Below are 25,386 nucleotides of genomic sequence, written 5' to 3' on the forward strand. Positions count from 1 at the left end.
CTCTCCCCAGGTTTGTGTGGGTTTCCTCCAGGTGCTCTGGTTTCTTCCCACAGACCAAAGATGTGCGGGTTAGGTGAATCGGCCGTGCTAAATTGCCCCTTAGTGTCAGGGGAACTAACTATGGTAAATGTATAGGGTTATGGCGATAGGGCCTAGGTGGGGGGACTGTGGTCGGTGTAGATTTGATTGGCTGAATGGCCTTGTTCTGCACTGTAGAATTCTATAATCTTCAGAATAATACTGGCGAAGAACTTTACATTTCTCAGTGAATGAGGTGGCTATTTTTATTGACAGTTGTTGTCAGTTTTGTTATGGACTGATGCTGATAAGAAATGGGTTCAGACCTCTGAAAGAATATTTTTACATTGGGCTCTTGTGACTGAGAGAGAGGAGGTTTTTGTCTGATCAGTAAAGGCTGTATTCAAACCGAGGTGAGAAGTGTAATGGACGAATCCACTGCACCATCCCCTGGTTTACAAATACTTATGAATAAAATCATGGAATTTTCTCTCTTCCGTTCTTGTCTATTTTTGTCTAGTTTGATTATTTTTCTTGAAATGGGAAATGATGACACAACCGAAACAAAATGTCTGGGAGGAGTCATTGTGCCTAATGGTATCAAGAAGCTGAATTGATGACAGAACAAACATCAATCTCAAATGCTTCCATGATTTTCAAAATAATTGACAAATTAAAAGAAAGAAAACATTAGTCAAAATTCTTGTTGATCTGAATTCCTGAAACTGACACTGGTAGTTTCAAGTACTAAGTGCCATGCACCCACAGTATTAACCATTCATCTCCCTGATATGAACTAGTGTTGGCAGTTCTTATACATCATCAGCAGCACTTGCATGCACTGCAGGTGCTGGCAAGCATCCTTAATGCTCATTTGAAAAATGGGTATAAGCCACCGTGGCTGTGAAGCAGTTTCAAATTATATTTATTTCTTGTGATGCCTATCTGGTGAGGAAGCCACTTTTGGTAGATCTCAAAGTTTCATATTTGCATACTTTAAAGGAAACAATGTAAAAAGTAAATTAGAAAATACATTTCTTTTGACACGGTTGCTTTGCTTGAGGTTAATTCCTTACTGAAATACTGCAGACTGAATGTGCTGGAGGTACTATGGGGAAGACGAAATAATGCCGATCATTTGTCACTTGGTAAATCCAGACCGGAGGCTCTTTTGAGACTGCTATAGCTTTTTTTACACGAGCGTATACAAAATACAAGATTAGGAATCTCCTTTTTCCAAAGTGTACCGTCCATACAAGTACCTCCCATGTGTTCTGAACTTTAATCTCAATGTGTTGTGTTACAGTAAGCATTGTGTCTTTGTGAAAAGAGAGATTATTTACCACAGGGGCCCTTGTTTTCCAAACAATTGGCTGTTCTTCACACCAATGTGTTTTCCTAAGGCATGCAGTTCAACAGGTATGTGGCTGTATCCTGATTTGAAGGAGATTACTGCTTTAGAAAAATACACAAAAGGGACCTATCTGATTTCCTTTCAATCTCAGTGTCATTGTTCACAAGGAGCTAAGTGAAACAGATTAATATTTAGCAATTAAAAAGTTAAATATGTCAAATGTGTTCTACATGAGATTATGTTCATTTTATTTTTTTTATAAGGATAAATTGCTTACGTGCCCCATCATTCCCCAAATCTCCCACAATGCTTGTTCAATAGATAAAGGTGAATTAAGAGAACATTTTAATGCTACCGTGGCATTATTTTTTATTTAGAGCCTCCCTGTATACTAGCTATGCTAAATCTGTTGAAAAAAACATACTAAACTGATACTGGCACAGAGTAGTAAAGCTTATACTAAGAACTTTAGAATTAATGAACAGAATGTTAAGTTATAAATTAAGTTATGAGTATGGAAGTTTCAACCTAGTCCACAATGGATAAATTGACAGCACACGAATTGCCCATAATTCCCAACTGTATTAGCTTTTCGAACAAGCCCATATATCATTCCAAATAATGTAGATATTTAGATCAATACTAACACACCAGTAACTATTGACTGTCCACTTTCATCAGAATGAATAGTTTCTGGGAATCTATTTGGTTCAACTGATTTTTATTCTTATGCTATGTTTGTATTGGTAAACATACTTTATAACTTCCTTACTTGAATGACCGCAAGCAGAAAGAAATCTCTCTCACGCCTGTGGTTTACGATCTTTTTTACATCTTCAAAGTATATCATGACTTATAAATAAAATCTCCATAAAGTATAGGTTATTGATTATGACAGTATTGATATTATGTGCATGAGATGTTTAAAGCTTCATTACTAGCTTTAATGTATCCATAGTTTGGATGTATGTGTAAAAGAATGATGCCAGATAGTAAAAAATCCAAGAGAAGTTTATTATGAATATGGCATTTGCAGGATGATAAAATCAAGTTACATAACCATGTATGACATGTTTCTTTGAATTGATGAAATAATCTACAAAAGTATAAAAGAATCCTGTTGTAAATGAAGTATGTACATTTCTGATTTGCAGCATTATCTGTGATCAATGAAATGTTCTTTTAAATAAGCCAGGCACTCAGAAGGTTAGCTTCAGTTAGCTTGAAGTTTGAAGCACAAAAATAAATGTACCATAATTGTCTCTTTAAATTTACTTTTAATTGTTTTGTATTGTAGAGTTGGTAACACTGTTAACATTGATACTAACAGAACCCCTTACCCCATTATTCAGCTACTTGGCACCAAATCCTCATAAAATATTTTATATACTTGTACAAGAAATAGTTAAAAACACAGACACAGCCTTCACAGGTGATGAATTTTTCATACTGTAATTTGAAACACTAGGTGATTTGACAGCAGCTGTGATTATTGTTAGTTCAAATCACCGGAAACCATCTGACACCAACACAGAAACATTTAAAAAAACAGCTCCTTTTGCTGTTTTAGCTGTTGTTTGCAGTTAGAGCACAGGGGAGTCTGGGAATGTTGTAGCTGAGGCTCCATGGCGGCAATCTGTCACATACATCTGAGCCCAGCTATTTAGTGCATTTTTTGGCAAGATGGAAGATAAGTCATACCCAGAATTCCTCTGTGAAAATGGTTCCATTAACCATGAGCTAGTTAAGAGTCTTTTATCTCTGAGAGAGGTCTGAAAAATACACAGCAAAGCAACAGCAGAAACGAAAGGGAAACAGACAGTGAAAGCAGCATAAGATGACACTACAGAGGAAGGCCATCACACAAAAAACATCACCTTCCAAGAATCACTGGTTCACGAGGATTGCGGTAATGAAACTGACCATTGCAGACTAGAGATAAAGCACAGTGAAGACAAAGGACAATATTGCCACATTAGCTTAGTATATACTGCATATAATAACACACATTAAATTTTGCAATGGGACTGACAGTCAAGGACACTTACACATTGTACACGTTACTTATCTCACTCTCATTATTAGATGCTTTAATGAACAGCTGCCAAAGATGGAGTGAAAGAAGCACTTATACTGACAATCACAAATAGTGTCAAACACTAGAATGTGTTTTTTTTTGGCAAAATGATGACAGAAAAATAGAATTGTGAGTCTATTAATTCATGTGCAGTTTTGATTTGCGTACCTATTCCAAGCTTATAAACCCAATCTTGAATTTCTGTTTCAGTACTAACAACTAAAGTACAATTAGAATTTCCTCTACTTCAGTAAACAGAAGAATAAAGAAACATAATGTTAAATATTCTTCTTAAAACTCTAAAACAACACTATTTCAAGTTGTAGATTAGCCTCAGTTATACTGAGAAAAATATAGCTGAAAATAAATGCAAGTATCTAACCTCAACTCAATCTTATTGAGTTTCCTTAAAGCACTTTGAAAAAAGGCAGAACGATTATAAAAACGGTGTGAGGCTTTGTGTTTTTTAGTCTGGAGGTAAAGTTTGCATGGCTGCAAAAAACATTAACACAGATTCTGGTCATAAGAGAATGAGGAGACTGCAGCCACAAGCTAGCAACTAAATCCATTTGTCTAGTACAAAACAGCACTCTCCCACAAATTCCAGCCCATATGCTGCATATTTTATGAAGACAACAAAGATTAATAATGGTAGCACCATGGTAGCAGAAGTAATGTCTACTTATGGTTCATTAACTACACATGGATTCCATCTTCCTACAGTTTTCAAGAGTTTAACATTCTAGTCACAGGCCAGAATCAAATTATGTAAGAACCCAAATCGCTTTATGTGCAAGTAAGAAAAATCTGAATCATAAAAAAGAATTAAACTCTGCATAAAATTCCAAAATACTATGCCCTATTTTTAAAAAGAAAAAAACCCCCTTTAAAGTCTGACTTAGTCAAACAGGGTCATCTTTCTACACTTACCTCCTTCAACCTTGATCATATCAAGATCATTATAGATTAAAATCTGTGATTCTCTCATTTTACAATCTCTTCACCATTGCATTTGCATCTTATGGCAGAGGCATGTACACATTAAAGGCATCCTCACAAAGATGCAAAGGAAAACACACCTTGGAAGGAACATTTACAATTAACTGGTAATTCAACTTTCTGAAGGCAAAAAAATAACTCTTTACATTACAGAATTAGTCATGTCATTAGTCATAGTTCAAGAGGAACATCAGAACAGTTGTATTAATGGTGTGAGCTGACCTTCTCAAGTTCAAAGTGCTTGCACTAGAATTCAGCTGAAAACATTGTCTATACCTCAGAGTATAATACTGAACACAGTATATGGTCATATTTAATCCTCTTTACGTTCCAATGATTGTGTGGTGTGAATGCCATTACTGTAGACAGGAAATGGAAGTGTGGAAAAGAGTCCCTCTGCTGTTGTGAACACATTTCCTGCAGGCATTTGGGCCAAACTGGCCCCACTCACAGTGCTCCCGAATGGCCCTGACATATTAATTCGGTGTACATGGTGATAAAGCATTTCCATTGGCGTCTTGGGCTCTAACCCAAAACTAGAACTGTTAACATCTACAAAGTTGACAGCATGAGTATTAGGCAACAAGTTGCCCTGCATGGCAAAGGTCACCTCAGCTGGAGCATACCGAATGGTGCCAGTGGTATAGACCCTCTGAGGAGTAGTGCTGGTGGCAGCCAGAGTTCCTGTCACCCTATGGACCAGGGGAAGCACCACATTACCAGCCTGTAACCTCTGCAGTGTTTCTAGGTCACTAGTGTAAAGCACAGAACTAGTGGTACTGGTGCTGCTGAGATGTTTATCTCGCGGGGAAGTTGACAGAGGAGGAGATAGAGGATCTGTGACAGCAACTAAGGTGGTGTTGGATGAGGTGCTGAACTGGATTTTACGACTGGCAGTATTTTCTGTCCCTGGCGGGGTGAGAACAGAATCTGGAATGGTGACGTGTAAACTAGTGCTGGCCTGTGTTGAGGGGAATTGCTCAGAGCTTGGGGGCTTGGTCATGCTATAGGGGGATTCATTCCTTGAGATCTCTCTATTAGGAGGGTAATTCCAAATACTGCTATCATTATCAAAATTTATAGGTTCTGTTATTTCTGTTTTAATTTTAAGCACTGAGGCACTGTTTGGTGACGACAGCAGTTGTGGCTGATCTACTATGTTTGAGTCAAGTCCACTAGGGCTTGAAGCACTTGATAGCCTTCTACGTGTAACACTGCCTCCTTTTTGTTTTTTTCTCCTCTTCTTCCTCTTCTGGTGTTTGCTGGAAGACTGAATGTTCACCTCTCCTGCACTGTCTGAATCCTTGGCACTGTCTGAGGTCACTGATTCGCGGCTCGGCAAGCGCATTTCCGATTCGCTGCCTGCATATCGTTCAACCTTGATCTGCATAGAACCAAAAGTGCCAAAGCTGTCCTCAGCTGCTTTCTGAGTCTCAAAGTCTGAATTTTCAAAGCTATCATCACTGTCCCTGCTGTCCTGGTTGCTGGAGTTATTGTCGTCATCATTGCAGTTCATTTCGTGATCAGAGTGGTTCCCAGATTGCTTCTTCCTGTCTGGCTCTGGATCATCACTATTCTCAGATTGGTTTCCCTTCTCATCTGACTTGGAATTCTCATTGTCCTCTGGAGAAAATAGGGAAAAAAGATCAGTCTGCAAGGGAACACAATTGATTATCACAGACACCAGTTATGCTCTCCCACTGTCAACGGTAGATGGAAAAATCAGCCTGGAAAATAGCACATAGATAACAGTCTTCAAATAAGCAGTCCAACTCCTTATAAAATACCAGGGCTTTATACTTCCTTATATTCTTTATTAAAAATATAATTTAGAAACTATATTTGAGAAAAATAAATTTAATTAACAAAGTAAGCGGGTGAGTAATGTAAGATGATCAAATTTCCAATTGGTAAATCCAAGATATTCCATTTTGAAATGCAAAAGGCAACGTGAGCTTTTAAAGGGCAGTTACAAATTTTCTTTGATCCTTCTCAAGACTGATTTTAAGCAAAATCAGAATTAAAGTAACTTTTTACAACTTGTATCCAGATTCTGTTTGTGAGCCTATCTCTAGAGCGCAAATTCAATTAGAAACAGACAACATTGAACTGATGAATGAATTATATAAAGAACATAAACCTGTTGCAAATGTTTTCATAGAATCCTACAGTGCAGAAAGAGGCCCTTCAGCCCATCAAGTCTGCACTGAACACAATCCCACCCAGGCCCTACTCCCATATCCCTACATATTTTACCCACTAGTTGAAGCATCCCTGGACACTAAGGGGCAATTTCTTAGCATGGCCAATTAACTTAACCCGCACATCTTTGGACTGCGGGAGGAAACTGGAGCACCCAGACACAAGGAGAATGTGCAAACTCCACACAGACAGTGACCTGAGCCGGGAATCAAACTCAGGACCCTGGAGCTGTGAAGTAGCAGTGCTAACATAAGAACATAAGAAATAGGAGCAGGAGTAGGCCATCCAGCCCTTCGAGCCTGCCCCGCCATTCAATAAGATCATGGCTGATCTGTCGCTGCTCAGTTCCACTTTCCCGCCCTCTCCCCATAACCCTTAATCCCCTCTCCTATCAAAAACCCATCAACCCGCGTCTTAAAAATATTTAGCGAGGCAGCCTCCACCACTTCAACGGGCAGAGAATTCCAGAGATTCACCACCCTTTGAGTGAAGAAGTTCCTCCTCAACTCCGTTCTAAACCGCCCCCCTTTTATCTTGAGGCTGTGCCCCCTAGTCCTACTGTCTTTTTTGAGCAGGAAGAGTCTCTCCACCTCTATCCTATCCATCCCATTCACCATCTTATATGTCTCAAAGAGATCTCCCCTCATTCTTCTAAACTCTAACGAGTACAAGCCCAGTTTATTCAGCCTCTCCTCATAGCTCAACCCCCTCAACTCCGGTATCAGCCTAGTAAACCTCCTCTGCACTCCCTCCAAGGCCAAAATATCTTTGCGCAGGTGCGGCGCCCAAAACTGCACACAGTACTCCAGCTGCGGCCTCACCAATGCCCTATACAGCTGCAGCAAGACCTCCCTACTTTTATATTCAATCCCCCTCGCTATGAAGGCCAGCATCCCATTCGCCTTCCTGACCACCTGCTGCACCTGCAAGCTGGGTTTTTGCGACTCATGCACAAGGACCCCGAGGTCCCTCTGCACCGTCGCCTGCTGCAGTTTTTCACCTCGTAAGTAATAGTCCTTCCTACCATTTTTCCTACCAAAGTGGACCACCTCACACTTGCCAACATTAAATTCCATTTGCCATTTCCTGGCCCATTCGCCCAGCCTATCTAGATCCTTCTGAAGACTCTCCACACCCTCCGCACAATTTGCCGTTCCCCCAATCTTGGTGTCATCAGCAAATTTCGACACTCTACACTCGGTTCCCTCCTCCAGATCGTCTATATAAATGGTAAAAAGCTGAGGCCCCAGCACCGACCCCTGGGGCACTCCACTAGTCACCATCCGCCAATCCGAATAGCACCCGTTGACCCCCACTCTCTGCCTCCTATTTGACAACCAATCCTCTATCCACGCTAACACCCTACCCCCAACTCCATGTCCCTCGACCTTCTGCAATAACCTCTTGTGAGGCACTTTGTCAAACGCTTTCTGAAAATCTAGAAAGACCACATCCACCGGCTCTCCTCTATCCACCGCCCTAGACACATCCTCATAGAACTCCAGTAAATTTGTCAGACACGACTTCCCTTTAATGAAACCGTGCTGCGTCTGCTCTATCAAGCAATTCCCTTCAAGATGCCTCGCAATTTCCTCTTTAATGACAGATTCTAACATTTTACCTACCACAGATGTTAAACTAACCGGCCTATAATTCCCCGCCTTTTGCCTGGCACCCTTCTTAAACAACGGCGTAACATTAGCCGTTTTCCAATCATCCGGCACTTCCCCGGAATCCAGCGACGTTTGGAAAATAACCACCAAGGCATCCACTATCACCTCCGCCATTTCTTTCAGAACCCTCGGATGCATTCCATCCGGTCCTGGGGACTTGTCCACAATCAGCCCCTCCAGTCTGTCGAGCGCCGCCTTTCTAGTAACAGTAATGTCATTAAGACCCTCCAGTCCTACCACCTTTCTATCGCTAACACCCGGCAAATTATTCACGTCCTCCTCCGTGAAGACAGAAACAAAAAAGTTATTCAATACCTTAGCCATATCCCCATCCCCTACCACTAGGTCCCCTTTCTCATCCTCTAAAGGACCAACATTCACCCTAGCCAGCCTCTTCCTTTTTATATATTTATAAAAACTCTTGCTATCCTTTTTTATATTAAGCGCTAGCCCAGCTTCATAGTTTCTCCTACCCTTCCTTATCAACTTCTTTGTCAATCTTTGTTGACATTTAAACCTCTCCCAATCCTCTTCTCGCCCACTACTCTTAGCTACTCTAAATTCCTCCGCTTTTAGTTTAACACTTTCCTTCACCTCCTTTGTTATCCACGGCTTATTACCTCTCCTCCTACTATCCTTTTTGACCATCGGAATAAATTTCCGTTGAGCACCAAGAAAGATCTCCTTAAAGATCCTCCACTGCTCCTTAACAGACCCTCCCTCCAACGCGCTCTCCCAGTCCACATTCGCCAATTCTTCTCTCATCCTACCGTATTTCCCTCTATTCAAACAAAGGACGCGTGTCCGGGAACCCACTTTCTCCTCCTCCATCTGCACCAGAAACTCCACCATACAATGATCACTCTCCCCAAGAGGATCCTTCACCACAAGGTCCCTAATTCTACCCGCTTCATTACATAGCACCAGATCCAAGATAGCTCGCTCCCTCGTTGGCTCCAACACACACTGTTCAAGGAAATTATCCCGGCAGCATTCCAAGAACTCTTCCTCGAGCCCCCCACGTCCAACATGGGTCGACCAATCAATATGCAGATTGAAATCCCCCATAACTACGGCCGTCCCATTCCTGCACGCCGCACTTATTTGCGCGTTAACAGCCCGCCCCATCTCCAGATCATTATTCGGGGGCCTATAGACGACACCCACCAGCGTCTTCCTCCCTTTGCTGTTCCTAATCTCCACCCACAATGATTCCACCCTCTGCTCCTTGGCTCCAATATCATCCCTTGCTACTACCGTGATGCTATCCTTAATCAGCAGAGCTACGCCCCCCCGTTTTCCCTCCTGTCTATCCTTCCTAAACACTTGATAGCCCTGTACATTCAGCTCCCAGTCCCTGTCACCCTGCAGCCACGTCTCTGTAATGGCCACCAGATCGTATCCATTTGTGTCGATCTTCCCCATCAGCTCATCCACTTTATTCCGAATGCTTCGTGCATTCAGATAAAGCGCTTTCATCCCAGCCTTCACCTGGACCCTATTTGCCGCAACGCCACCAACTATACTCACGCCCCTTACTCCCTCTATTATTGGGACATCCTCGGCCTCTTCCCTTACATGTACACTCTCCTTAACTTTAGACCTCGTAAGGTCACCTACCCTCACACCCTCCCCCCCCATAATTAGTTTAAAGCCCTGTCTACAGTCCTCTTTACTCGATTCGCCAGCACTCTGGTCCCAGCACGGTTCAGACCAACCCCATCCCTCCCGAACAGGTCCCACCTACCCCAATACTGGTGCCAATGCCCCATAAATTCAAACCCATTCCTCCCACACCAATCCCTGAGCCACCCATTCACTTCCTTAATCCTGTCAACCCTACGCCCATCTGCACTCGGTTCAGGCAGTAGCCCAGAGATAACCACCTTGTCGGTTCTACTTTTTAATTCCATTCCAAGCTTTTCATACTCCCTCCCCAGATCCTCAGTCTGCATTTTGCTTACGTCGCCGGCACCCACATGTACCACAACGACCGGATTCTCACCCTCCCACTCCAGGTTCCTCTGCAGCCCAGCTGCGACATCCCGTACCCGAGCACCAGGCAGACAACACACCCTTCTGTGCACTTTGTCATTGTGACAAAGGACAGTGTCAATACCCTTCACCCCACTATCCCCAATAACTACTACGTTCCTTTTCCTTTTCTCTTTGCCTATGTCCTGCTGCAGCACTGTACCGTGTGCAGTTTGCTCACCAACCTCACCTGCCTCGTTATCGTCCAACTTGGAAGCAAGAACCTCAAACCTGTTATGCAGATTAAGAGGCTGAGGCCTCCGCTCCTCACCCCCTTTCCTCTTCCCAGTAGCCCCCTCTTGTCCCTGACTCTTAGGGTTAGCCAGTCTAGGGGGGGTGGATGTCACTTGCACCCCATTGACAATGGCACCCTCTCTCCCCTTGATGAGCCTCAGTGTCTGTAGCTCAGAGGTCAGCTCATTTACCCTGAGCTGGAGCTCCTCCAGCAACCTGCACTTACTGCAGACATGGTCACTGGGATGAACCCTGGGGTCCACCAGTTCCCACATCATACAGAAACCACACATCACATGCCCCTCCATTATTTACTGTAGTAGTTTTGAAAAAATTTTTTGTTTTTTTTTTGTTTTTTTGTTTTTCAAACGAACTCACCTGGCCTTTTTTCTTTCCAGCCCTTTTTGATATTAAGCCCTAGTAGCTCACTCTGCTTCCCTCTCACTCCGCTGCCCGCTCCGACGCTGCCCGCAGTCTACACCAGGCCTCCTTTTAAACCTGGCGCTGATTTAAATCTGATGAACCACAACTGCCTAACCACTGTGCTACCATACCGTTTTATCCAGAATGGGGCCAAAAAAATCAGAGAAAGCTCGAGTGATAGTGGGACAACTGGGTTGCTGAATTAAGATCAACAGAGGAAGCATTGTTAAGTTAATCACACCATTTATACTGGGTGGTGCAGCGTAACCAGCCACACTTAAAGGGACATGAGAAGGTTGCACAGAAAACAGTTCAGGAAAATTTTTACTAAGATATTGCAATGGCTCAAATTTTGCTTGTGTGTGTCTTGTTAGCTAGGCTTATTTGTGCCAATTTAGATTTAGACATTTTTTTGCACAAAGTTGTTGGAAATGGGAGCTGATAACTGCATTCTGTACCACAGCATTCAACAGTCTCTATCCATTAATTAACATCCTGCTTTTCTATGGGCCAGTGAGTCGAGGTATGGCAGATGGAATTTAATTCAGAGAAATGCAAAGTGTTACATTTTGGTAAAACAAACCAGGGCAGGAATTAGACAGTTAATGGTAGGGCTCTGGAGAATGTTGTCGAACAGAGAGGCCTAGGGGTGCAGGTACATAGTTCCTTGAAAATGGCATCACAGATACACAGGTTAGTGAAGATTTGGCACACTTGCCTTCATCGGTCAGAGCATTGAGTTCAGGAGCTGGGGTGTTATGTTACAACTGCACCAGACATTGGTATGGCCACATTTGGAGTACAGCTTACAATTCTGGTCACCCTGCTCTCGGAAGGATGTTACTAAACTGAAAAGGGTGTATAAAAGATTGACAAGGATGTTAGTGGGAATGGAAGGTTTGAATTATAAGAAGTGGCTGATAGGCTGGGGCTTTTGTCCCTGGGGTGTAGAAGGACGAGAGGTGACATTATAGAGGTTCATAAAATCATGAGGGGCATAGATAAGATGAATAGCCAAGATCTTTTCCCCAGGGTAGGAGAGTCCAAAACTAGAGGGCATAGATCTGAGGTGAAAGGGGAAAGATCGAAAAGGGATCTGAGGGGCATTTTTTTCATACAGAGATTGGTGTGTATATGGAATGAGCTGCCAGAGGAAGTGGTGGAAGCAGGTACAATTACAACATTTAAAAGACATTTGGGCAGGTACATGGATGGGAAAGATTTGAAGGGATATGGGCCAAAGACAGTCACTGGGACTGGTTCAGTTTAGGAAACTTGGATGGCATGGACAAATTGGACCAACGGGCCTGTTTCTGTGCTGTTTATCTCTATGATTCTATTCTTCCTGTTAAAGTGGATAACCTTATTTTTGTCTGCTCAATTGCTTTTGCATACTCTTGATAATCCTGAGCCAGCTTTCCTACCTATCTTCATATAATCAGCAAATCTGGCTAAAATACATTTGGTCCTTTTATCAAGTCATTAACGTAGATTGTAACTATCTGAGGTCCCAGAAATGATTCCTATGATACTCCACTAATTATAGCTTGACAATCTGAAAATGGCCCATTTATCCTGACTTCCTGTTAATTAGCTATTTCCTTATCTATAACAAAATATCACCCACAACCATAAGAGCTCTTATTTTGTGCAGTATATTTTCATGTGGCACCTTATTGAATGCCTTTTGGAAATGCAAAAACATTACATCATCTGGTTATGTCCACCCTTCTTGTTATATCCTCAAAGAATGTCAAACATTCTTTGACAGTTGTCAAACATGGCTTGATGGTATTGTGAGTTTCTAAATGTCCTGTCACTTCCTCCCTAAAAAAGAAGGAATTTTCTCATGATGCATGTTAAGGTAACAGGTAACAGTTTCCTGCTTTCTCCTTCCTTATAGAGGTGTCACATTAGTGGCTTTCTTATTCTTTGGGGGTTCTCCAGAATCTAGGGATTTTTAAAAGATTAACCAATACACCTGCTATGTCAATAGCTTCTTATTTTTAAGATCCTAGGATACAGACTTGTATGCCTTTCATCCCAATAATTTCTCAGTACTTTTTCTCCAGTGTTTGTAATTTTTTAAAGCATCTCCGTTCTTTTGCTGTTTGTTCTTCTCCTACTCTTGAGTTTTTTTTGCATTTTCTAGTGAAGACAGATAACAAAATCAAAACCTCAGCCATTTCCTTGTTTCTCATTATTAATTATTTCCCAGTCTCATCTTCTAAAGGACCAATGCTCACTTCAGCTTCTCTTATATTCTTGCAAAAGCCTTTACTATCTGTTTTTATATTTTTGCTAGATTTCTCTCATACTTTAATTTCTCTTTCTTTTCTGTCGTCCTTTGTTGGATCTAAAATTTTCTACTCATCTGGGCTACAATTAATCTTTACAGCATTGTATGTCTTTTTCAATTTGATGCCATCCTTAACTCCCTTAAGTTAGCACAGATGGTGTATCCTTCTTGTAGGGTGTTTTTTTTCTCTGTGAAATATACCTTTGTTAAGAGTTATCACAGAATCACAGAACTGTTATGGCTAAGAAGACAGTCATTTGGCACCTTGTATCTGTACCAGCCCTCAAATGAGCATTAAGACTCTGCGCCATTCTCCTGCCCTTTCAATGTACCCTTGCATATTGTTTCTATTCAAATAATTATCCAATGCTCTTTTGAATGCCTCAGTTGAAACTGCCTTTATCCTGATCTATCCTTCCTGTTGCCTCTTCAAAAAACTCATTCGAATTAGTAAAACATGTTATCCCTTTGAGGAATCCATGGTGGCTCTTCCTAACCAACATACATCTTTCCATGTGACTACCAATTCTACCCCAAATAATTGTTTCAAGAAGTTTCCCCACCACTGAAGTTAAACAAACTCATCTGTAATTACTGAGTTTTATTCTTACAATCTTTTTAAAACAAGGGTATGATATCTGGAATTCTCCTGTCCTCTGGTTGCTCCCTTGAGTCTAGGAAAGACTGGAAGAATATGGCCAGCATTTCTGCAATTTCCACTCTCCCTACTTCAATCTCCTTCTATGTACCTCATCTGGTCCTGATTCCTTGTCAACTTTAAGTACTGACACATATCTAATACTTCCTCCTCCTTGAACCCTTCTGGTGACTAAGTTTCCTCCGCTGTCACTATGTCCTGGATAACATTAACCTCCTTGGAGTTATGAAATGTCTCCTCAAATGTCTGCCATTGCTTCCTTATCATCTGTAACTTGGACATTGTTAATTTATTTTTATCAAAATTTGGGTTTATATTTCTTTTTAGTTCAACCTAAAGGAGTACAAGTGTTTCTGAGAGGACTTCAAAACTCCAGGTGTTGAACTGTTTGTGGCCCAATTTCAGAGTATGGCTCCACCATCCATGGTCTCTTCCAGTCAGTTGAAAGTTGGAGACGATCAGTGGGGCTTATTTTTGGCACCACAGCTAATGGGCAAAATAGAACTGGCAGATTGGAACTAAGGCCTGAGCTGCTAAATGCCTCAGGGTTTCAGCTGGAAAGAACTGTTGGATAGTGAATGGAAGGCTGTGACAAGTGATGTTCCTTAGGGATCAGTGCTGGCACCTTTGCTGTTTGTGATATATATAAATGATTTGGAGGAAAATGTAACTGGATTGATTACTAAGTTTGCAGACGACACAAAGGTTGGTGGATTTGTGGATAGCACTGAGAACCATCAGAGGACGCAGCAGGATATAGATCAGTTGGAGACTTGGGCGGAGAGATGGCAGATGGAGTTTATTCCAGCCAAGTGTGAGGTAATGCATTTTGGAAGGTCTAATGCTGATAGGAAAAATACAGTAAACGGCAGAACCCTTAAGAGTATTGATAGGCAAAGGCACACAGGTCACTGAAAGTGGCAATGCAGGTGAAGAAGGTAGTCAAGAAGGCATATGGTATGCTTGCCTTCATCAGCCGGGGTATTGAGTTTAAAAATTAGCAAGTCATGTGGCAGCTTTATAGAACCTTAGTTAGGCTGCAATTGGAATATAATGTTCAATTCTGGTCACCACACTACCAGAAAGGTGCAGAGACTTTGGAGAGGGTACAGAAAAGATTTACCTGGATGCTGCCTGGTATGGAGGGCATTATGATGAGAGGTTGGAGAAACTTGGTTTGTTCTCACTGGAGCGATGGAGGTTGAGGAGAGACCTGACAGAAAATTATGAGAGGCATGGGCAGATTGGATAGTCAGAAGCTTTTTTCCAGGGTAGAAGAGTCAATTACTAGGGGGCATAGATTTAAGGTGCAAGGAGAAAGGTTTAAAGGAGATGTATGAGGCAGATTTTTTACACAGAGAGCAGTGGGTGCCTGGAACTTGTTGCCGGCGGAGGTAGTGGAAGTGGACACGGTAGTGACTTTTAAGGGGCGTCTTGACAAGTACACGAATAGGATGGGAATAGAGGGATATGGTCTATGGAAGAGTAGGGGGTTTTAGTTAAGTCAGGCAGCATAGTTGGTGCAGGCTTGGAGGGTCGGAGGGCCTGTTCCTGTGCTGTAATTTTTTTTGTTCTTTACTCTTTGCGGTGATTCCAGTGAACCCATTAGCCATCTATTCTCCTCTGTAATTAAAATGGACTACACCATTGTTTTGGGGTGGAGAAGGGCCTATTCATCCATTACCAATATGCTATCCAACTTGACATAAATAAACAATTAAAAAACTCTGCTGTTCTGTATTTTTTATATTCATCAATATCAAATCAGCTGGGAGATTTACTGTAAAATGTATATCCACAACAAAAGATATTAAATTTATATGTAACTCTGAGCAGTTTAATTTTAAAATAACATTTTCCCTACAACTGAGAAAACAGACAGATGAGCCAAAGATTCCAAACACATAGTAGACACTAATAAATCCAATCAGGACTTCAGAAGAAAATTTGTTATTCTGTGTGGGGAGAATGAGAAATCCTCTACCACAAGAAATGCAAATAGTAATACTAAGGAGTCCCAATATCTAAAAGCTGAGGTAGCTAATGGGGCAGGCTCTGCTGCTAACGTGACGTCGTGGGACCCACTTCCTGAATATTTGTTAAGCATGTGTCAAAAAATGTGGCAGAAAAAGCTGGCAGTGGAATCAACAGACAGCAAACTGCTTTCCCTGCCTGAGCTGACACAAAGTTAAAACAATGATAAAATTCCCAACTAGTATAACTGAACAATAAAGTTTCCAACAGACAAGATATTGTATTGCTGTGAAAAATTATGATGATATCTAAAACTCTTGGCACAGTGGCCTTCAAATTATTGAGGGAAGTATCTGGGCTATTACATGTACCCTAATATCAGGCACACAGGAAATGTGTCTGAGTAACTGTCTTGTGAATTCAATAATGAGAACAATGCAGCTCTTTTAATGTTCCTTTTATGTTGCTGAACTCTTGTTTTTTAATTGTTTATTTATGTCAAGTTGGATAGCATATTGGTAATGGATGAATAGGCCCTTCTCCACCCCAAAACAATGGTGTAGTCCATTTTAATTACAGAGGAGAATAGATGGCTAACGGGTTCACTGGAATCACCGCAAAGAGCAAAGAACAAAAAAAATTACAGCACAGGAACAGGCGAAACTGCAGCAGGCGACGGTGCAGAGGGACCTCGGGGTCCTTGTGCATGAGTCGCAAAAACCCAGCTTGCAGGTGCAGCAGGTGGTCAGGAAGGCGAATGGGATGCTGGCCTTCATAGCGAGGGGGATTGAATATAAAAGTAGGGAGGTCTTGCTGCGGCTATATAGGGCATTGGTGAGGCCGCAGCTGGAGTACTGTGTGCAGTTTTGGGCGCCGTACTTACGCAAGGATATTTTGGCCTTGGAGGGAGTGCAGAGGAGGTTTACTAGGCTGATACCCGAGTTGAGGGGGTTGAGCTATGAGGAGAGGCTGAATAAACTAGGCTTGTACTCGTTAGAGTTTAGAAGAATGAGGGGAGATCTCATTGAGATGTATAAGATGATGAATGGGATGGATAGGATAGAGGTGGAGAGACTCTTCCCACTCAGAAAGGACAGTAGGACTAGGGGGCACAGCCTCAAGATAAAGGGGGGGTGGTTTAGAATGGAGTTGAGGAGGAACTTCTTCACTCAAAGGGTGGTGAATCTCTGGAATTCTCTGCCCATTGAAGTGGTGGAGGCTACCTCGCTAAATATTTTTAAGACGCGGGTTGATGGGTTTTTGATAAGAGAGGGGATGAAGGGTTATGGGGAGAGGGCGGGAATGTGGAACTGAGCCACGACAGATCAGCCATGATCTTATTGAATGGCGGGGCAGGCTCAAAGGGCTAGATGGCCTACTCCTGCTCCTATTTCTTATGTTCTTATGTTCTTAGTGCCTCAGTAATTGTACCTAATCACTTACTGCTATTCTAGCTGTACAAAAGCAATATTGGGCAAAATTTGTGGATTCACAGGTGCTTGGGTATTGAAAAGATAACTCTGAAGCAAATATATACACACAGTTCTTATGTATGTGCAGTTGCTTCAAACTTGTATTTGTGAATTAGATAATTTGATAGTTTTGGGGAAAGATCTCTATGGATCATCAATACTAACTATTACTGAGCTGCTCGAGTAAACCCTGAGATGAGCCGACATATAGTCACACATAAAATGAGGATTTGATGGAAAGTGCCACTGATGATTGCGGTTTATCACTGCTGTGGGAAACAATAATATGGATCTATGAAATTCTCAACCTGCATAAGGCTTCAAATAAAACTGCATGATTCTTATCAAACTCTGCTAGACAGTGTTTTGGCGCTGCCAATAGCAAAAGCAAATGGCCAATTATACAGCAGAGTTCCTTCTACCACAGAGTGAAAAGTGCTGGATGTTGCTGCAATACAAATTCAGTCATGCCAAATTAAGTGTCTGTAACACTGTGTTATCTATCTAAGGGTCATTTTCCGGTGCTGTGCAGCCCAGTAATATGCATTGTGGAGTCCTTCAGTCGGTATTCTGGCCATTGCTCTGTGCAATTATACATGGCATGGGGCAAGCTACAAAAATTGAAAGAGTGAACTTTGCTTATTTAAAAATAATCAAATTGGCGTGCAAACAACAAAACTAATAGTAACAGACACTTGTAGGTAACTGGAGTCTTTACAAGTACAAATGATCTGTCATACATGCAACACTAACCTATTAATTCTTAATCTATTCCTGTCAACGTTATGATACATCCCTGAGGATGCTGTATGTAGTCGGATACTCAAATGAATGCTTCTGGTAAACAGAGATAGCAATACCTTTTGACTTGAATTTGCATGTTTCATATTATGTAGTCATTAACTTGTTTTGAAACGTTTGTCATTTACTACAAATAATACAGATCCACAGAAGCTTTTGGACTTTGGGATTAGGTAGATATTGCTGGTGCTGGAATTAATATTTACCACCAATACCTGAGTTTTCTTTCGAATCAGATTCGGTATCAGAAGTCTCGGATGATTCAGAGGTTTTCTCAGGAAGATTAGGAAGCTGTGCAATATCCATTGGGATGTCCTTATGCTCAAAGTCACTAGGAAAATAACACTTATGTTTAGATTCTGCAAGCATACATCATCAAATATTCATTTAGAATCTGATGTTTGGCATTCTTTCATATTGAAGAGCTTGAACTGAAAATCGTACTTTAAGGCAAAGTATTCTTTAAACGAATGAATACTTTCATTGGAGCCATTTTTATCCTTATTTAACATTGACACTTTCTTTATTATCACTTTCCACTTAATGTCAAATTTTGAAATAACATGTAACAGTAACATTCATGTAGTCACTTCATTACAATGTTTTTGTCACAATTTCAGAATCAAACTTCCATCAAACTGCTCACGCAATAAAGCACAAATGATTTGCCTTTGGGAATGGTTCATGAAATGGTCTATCTTCATTGCTTTACTTGAAGAACTAGTATGAAATGCAAACAACTGAGAGTGGCAGTAATCAACTCAGCCACCCTGAATCAACTGGAACCTGAGTCACCTCATCCTCAGATTGTTTGTATAATTCCCCATTTATGATGCAGAAAAACCTAGAAGATCTTTTCTCAACTTCATTTAATATTTAGGAATTAATTAAATATCGCACAACTTAAGAACTTGGAAAAGATTGTGATTATGGTGGGGGTGGCAGCCCCTGACATCAAAGCAGTATTTAATTGGGTGCAAAACCAAGGAATGTAAGTAAAACTTAAGTCCATGGGATCAAGGGAAATCTTCCAGTGGCTAGAGCCATATCTAGCACAATTGAAGATGGTTGTGGTGATTAGAGAGCAATCAACTCAGCCCCAGCAATATTGCTCAGACAAGGTCCGACTCCCAACCATCTCAAGCTGCTTCATAAATGATCTCCACATCAGAAATGGGACTGTTACTGATGATTGCAACGTTCAGCTCCATTTACAATTCAAATAATTAATTAGTTAATGCCCATTTGCAGCAGGAGTTGAACAATATTCAGGCTTGTACTGATAAGTGTCAGTGGATGCCTTGGTGATTATTTTCCAAACGTCGGTGGATTCCGGGGAAGTGCCGGAAGATTGGAAAACGGCTAATGTTCCGCCGTTGCTTAAGAAGGGTGGCAGCCAAAAGGCGGGGAATTATAGGCCGGTTAGTTTAATGTCTGTTGTAGGAAAAATGTTAGAATCCGTGATCAAGGAGAAAATAGCGAGGCATCTTGAGGGGAATTGCTTGATAGAGCAGACGCAGCACGGTTTCGTTAAGGGGAAGTCGTGTCTGACGAATTTATTGGAGTTCTATGAGGATGTGTCTAGGGCGGTGGATAGAGGAGAGCCGGTGGATGTGGTGTTTCTTGATTTTCAGAAGGCGTTTGACAAGGTGCCTCACAAGAGGTTATTACAGAAGGTAAGGGGGTTATTACAGAAGGGTTGGGGGTAGGGTGTTAGTGTGGATAGAGGATTGGCTGTCAAATAGGAGGCAGAGAGTGGGTGTCAATGGGTGCTATTCGGATTGGAGGTTGGTGACTAGTGGAGTGCCCCAGGGGTCGGTGCTGGGGCCTCAGCTATTTACCATTTATATAGATGATCTGGAGGAGGGAACCGAGTGTATGGTGTCGAAATTTGCTGATGACACCAAGATTGGTGGAATGGCAAATTGTGCGGAGGGTGTGGAGAGTCTGCAGAAGGATCTAGATAGGCTGGGCGAATGGGCCAGGAACTGGCAAATGGAATTTAATGTTGGCAAATGTGAAGTTGTCCACTTTGGTAGAAATAATGGTAGGAAGGACTATTACTTACGTGGCGAAAAACTGCAGCAGGCGACAGTGCAGAGGGACCTCGGGGTCCTTGTGCATGAGTTGCAAAAACCCAGCCTGCAGGTGCAGCAGGTGGTCAGGAAGGCGAATGGGATGCTGGCCTTCATAGCGAGGAGGATTGAATATAAAAGTAGGGAGGTCTTGCTGCAGCTGTATAGGGCACTGGTAAGGCCGCAGCTGGAGTACTGTGTGCAGTTTTGGTCGCTGCACTTACACAAGGATATTTTGGCCTTGGAGGGAGTGCAGAGGAGGTTTACTAGGCTGATTCCGGAGTTGAGGGGGTTGAGCTATGAGGAGAGGCTGAATAAACTAGGCTTGTACTCGTTAGAGTTTAGAAGAATGAGGGGAGATCTCATTGAGACGTATAAGATGTTGAATGGGATGGATAGGATAGAGGTGGAGAGGCTCTTCCCGCTCAGAAAGGACAGTAGGACTAGAGGGCACAGCCTCAAGATAAAGGGGGGGCGGTTTAGAACGGAGTTGAGGAGGAACTTCTTCACTCAAAGGGTGGTGAATCTCTGGAATTCTCTGCCCGTTGAAGTGGTGGAGGCTGCCTCGCTCAATAGTTTTAAGACGCGGGTGGATGGGTTTTTGATAGGCAAGGGGATTAAGGGTTATGGGGAGAGGGCGGGAATGTGGAACTGAGCCACGACAGATCAGCCATGATCTTATTGAATGGCGGGGCAGGCTCGAGGGGCTAGATGGCCTACTCCTGCTCCTATTTCTTATGTTCTTAACATCAGTACTGAACAAGAGCCAAACAATAACCATCCCCAGTGATTAAGTGATTAAGTGATTAAGAGGTCTTAATCACTTCCCTTTAACATTCAATGACATACCCATCACCAAGTTTCTTCGCACAGGCTCTGTATCCTGCTCCCCAAATCTCTTCGTATAAATTACATAGATGGTGTGGTTGCCCCAATATCCAAGGGACTGAACACTATCCAGGGCAATTACAGCCAGCGTGTTCAATAGTCTTTTTGCTAGCCTAAATTGTCATTCCCATTCAACATTGGCACACTGTGGTTGTAGTGTGTACTATGTACAGGGTGCACTGCAGCAAATCACCATGGTTTCTTTCTCAGTCCCTTGCAAGGGTATCTCACCAAAATAATTCTAAGCGCTGAATTGGCGTGAAAACTGGAATAAATCATGCCCATTTTCTGGGCAAGCTCCCAGCTGATGTCTTATGACTCAAAAAAATGAGGCAAAGTGTGACTCTCGCCAGCAGGGGGACTGGACAGAGTCTATTCACACCAAGAAGTCAGGTGCAGACTGCTAGAGGGCACTACTGCTCATGCACCCCAATCTCCCAGTGCACTGTGTATAGTGTGTACACAATGCACCGAGAGATTATCACTCCCACCTCATCCCCAAATATCGCAACATCACCCCCCTCCAATCTCCCTCCCTTGACCCGCCCCCCCCAATCGCCACCCCTGATCTCCACCTGGCCGATCACCACCTGGGTGATGCCCGCTGCAGGGTACGCAGTTTCTATGGTACTTGCCATGCCCTGCCTCGTCTTCAGACCACACCCATTTCAGGCCCCTCCTGCCTCCTTAGCACCCACTCCTTAGGCTCCTCCCCTTGGTGCCCAGTGGACAGAGCCAGAGTACCCAGTGGACACTACCAATGTGCCAGGCTGGCACTGCCCAAGGGGCACAGTGCGCCCCAGCCCCAAACCATCCGGGGGGGGCTCAATGGCCTCTGATTCTACTGGTGAGGCCATCACATCAGATCCCCATTGCTGGGGAACATATGTGATTCTTACCAGTGAGGATTTCCACCGATGAGGCTGTTATGGCAAGTGAGCCCAGATGATTGCGTCCTGGGCTCACTAGTAATATTAAAATGCGATCAGAAATATTAAAATCAGACTCATGCCCTTCCCAGTCATGAGGTTGATGACATTGGCAGAACAGGACCGGCAACATCGTCAGTGGCAAGAAATTGAGCGCGAACCCGTTTTATTGCCTCTCTTGCGATCTCACCGCTCACAACACCAATTGACCAGCATGATGAGCCGGTAAGATCCGCCCTCCCCCCCAAAATCTTTGACCCTTACCAGTGTCGAATGACAAATGCAAGTACCCCTTGAAGCCACAAAGCATCTTGATTTGGCCATTGATTGTCGTATCTTCATCTCTGCTGGATCAAGTACAAAAAGATCCACAACCACCTTCTCAAGGTCAACTACCCTGTGGTGATGGGCAGTAAAATTTGGCCTCACCAGCAATGTCCACATGTTAAGAATGAGTAAAAAAAAGTAGAGCTATTCATTCCTCTTGGACACTTGAATCAAAGAGTATCGAATTGACTTATTCATTCTGAACAGAGCCCATTTGATCGTCCCATCCATTCATTTCAACATATGGAAGTGGGTTGCTCCATACGTGCATGTACTCCTCCCCTTTTAACTTCCTGTAGGTACTGTAACCTATTCAGTTGCACCAATAGGAAAATGTGCCCTGGGCATTCAATCCATATCATGACCATCAGGTCATCTCGTTTGCAGTCTACTGCATTCAGCCACAGGCCAATTTGTTTTTGCTAAAGTCTCTGTGATTTCCTTTTTTGATCATTATATACTTTTCTGCCTTCATAAGATGTTCAATAGTCAGCAATCATATTATTCAAAATCTTCTTTCCCACTAACATGTCACATTCCAAAAAAAAGAATTCTCCACTATCATCTTGTAGCAAAAGACATTCTCCAAGTTACAGCCATCAGTTCCTTGTCAACCTTTTTCAGGTGAGCAGATGAAGTTGATAAAGCTGGATTCTGGAGGGATTGAAGAACAGAACACGATCCTATTGGACACCAAATATTCATGAGCCCACCAGTGATGACTCAATGACTACTTGTGAGAGGCATGGCCTTCCAGTGCATCCAGAAGGCCACCAGGCAAACGCTGTTGAGGGTTCGCTTATGGTCTTCTGGCAGGGGTGGTCATTGACAGTTCTTGTCTATGACTCCTCTGCTCCCCTCCTGTGACCCCTTCCCCATGACACCTGCCATACCCTCACTCAGCTGTGGCTTGGTCCAGAGCAATCGAATGCATCTCCTGGGTACATTACCAGCAGCAGCCTGTAATATAGAATTCCCAGCCTCCGTTTGACAGTTTTCGGGGAAGGAGGAGGCATGTTTTCTAGGCCCGAGGTCCTGAATCTTGATGTGGCCTCAATGCTGACAGACACTCAATCCAGTCGCCACCCCCCTCAAAAGTGATCCGGGTTCTCTGCCAACTCTCTAACTGTTGGGCTGAAACTGTCAATTACATCAAATTTCGCTCTTCGCTACAGATATCACAAAACTAGTAGGAGTGAAACAGCAAATAATTTTAAATTTAGGAAATGAGTTAGCTTTTGAAAAAATAATAAAAACCTTGACTTTATATATTGGGGGCGATCGTACCAAAAAACTTTAAACTTCTGAATGGGCATGAAAACGAGAGAGTTTCACATCTGTTTTCTTTGGCAAGGCCACAAATTCAATCTTATGCCACTGTGCAAAAACTAATTGGTTTCCTGCCAGTAGGGGAAGTGGGCGGGGCCTAAGCTCGCCACAGAGGGTGCAATTGTATATGCGCAGATCTCCCTGTTCTGTGCAACAGAACAGAGAGATTTGTCTGTCATTTCTACCCCCTGGATATCGCACGCCTCCCCTCACCCCTGCAAATGCACCCCCCCTCCCCCGGGGCAATCGCCAGTTGCAGAATGCACACCTTCCCCCCCACCGCCCACCTGCCCTCAGGTCCCATCACCGTCCAGGCTCCACCCCACTCAGGTCCCACCCCTGGCACTGCCAGTGTGCCAGGCTGACACTGCACAAGGGGCACTGCCCCTCCTGCCCCGATCTCCCTGGGGGGTTTTAATGGGCTCCTGTCCTACTGGCAAGACCATTACAACAGGTTCCCATTGGTGGGTACCATACATGATCCTCACCGGCGAGGACCTTCACTAGCAAGGCCGCGAAGGCAAGTGAGTCCAGACGATTAGCTCCAGACTCCCTTGTGATATTTAAATCAACATTAATATGGATTTAAATATTGCGATCAGAGAAACCCTCCTGGATTATAGTGTTTAAAATGGCTTTGGAATAATTTGTGAGAGGATAGTAAAGGGAATAGAAATTCAAAACAGCTTCTAGGGGGTTGTTAAAAAGGGGTATGTTGAGAAGAATATTGGGTAGAAGCGTGGACAGAGAACATATTGAAGATATGAAGAGAAGGACTTTGTTGAGGAAGAAAGAGAAAGAGACAAATTCTTCTGGTCATGTGGAGGGTGAGAACCCAGTTGTCTGGGAGTGGTGTTCCTCATTCTTCTAGAAATGGGCAGTCTTATTGCTGTTGGGGTTAGTAAGTAACTAAATTTCACAACTCAACATAAGAAACATCACCAGTAGCAATATTGTTTTGTGGTAGCTCTTACCAGTGATCCTCATAGTGATCTACAGTAGAAAATTCAGAATACTTAAAAAGAATTTGACAGATCTTGTGAAAGGTTTTTAGAAAGAGATAAGGCCGTACTGCTCATCACATCAAAATGCATATCTCTTCCGTTGTGTGGGATATCGTTGTGACAAAAATAATGGATAACTCTTTTCCATGAAACAAAATGAGTAATATACAACTTTATAAGCAGCAATTAACAAATAGTGTGAATGTCTCCCAGGTATTTACATTGCACTCATTTAAAGCTGAATAACCACTGAAGCAATGATGCTTCAAAATAAGTATGCATTCAGTTAACATACTCAGTTTGAGGAATAATATATAAAACTTCCATTGTAATCATTTTCAAATAAGCCAAAAAAATCCTTTTTCTTATCCATGTGGGATTGCTGAATGTCAGAACAAAATCAATCCAGCACTGCAGATTTATGTGTTTTCCCTCCTGCTAGGAGCTGTTCTGAATTTCTACTCCCTTTACTATCCTCTCACAAATTATTCCAAAGCCATTTTAAACACTGTAATCCAGGAGGGTTTCTCGGCTGCAGCTCACGGTCACCTCAAGGTTAAAATCTAGTTATGATGTATCCCCCAAACTGTTATTAATAAATTACAATACATTTCAA

The 25,386-nt window shown here is 42.6% G+C and overlaps 1 protein-coding gene across 3 annotated transcripts in view; it reads right to left on the reverse strand.

The window, feature by feature from the left end:
• Window positions 1-2,418: 2,418 nt before the first annotated feature.
• Window positions 2,419-25,386, reverse strand: part of npas3 (neuronal PAS domain protein 3) — a 1,239,764-nt gene continuing 1,216,796 nt past the window's right edge. For all 3 annotated transcript variants that reach the window (XM_080202857.1, XM_080202858.1, XM_080202859.1), the window contains exons 11-12: window positions 18,434-18,549; window positions 2,419-6,071 (exon numbers count right to left, since the gene is read on the reverse strand). In XM_080202857.1, coding sequence (XP_080058983.1) covers window positions 4,762-6,071; window positions 18,434-18,549 — 1,426 coding nt within the window. In that variant the 3' untranslated portion in view covers window positions 2,419-4,761. The remainder of the gene's footprint in view (window positions 6,072-18,433; window positions 18,550-25,386) is intronic.

This window comes from Carcharhinus amblyrhynchos, chromosome 14, assembly GCF_965287045.1.
Source record: "Carcharhinus amblyrhynchos chromosome 14, sCarAmb.v2.hapA, whole genome shotgun sequence".
NCBI lineage: Eukaryota > Metazoa > Chordata > Chondrichthyes > Carcharhiniformes > Carcharhinidae > Carcharhinus > Carcharhinus amblyrhynchos.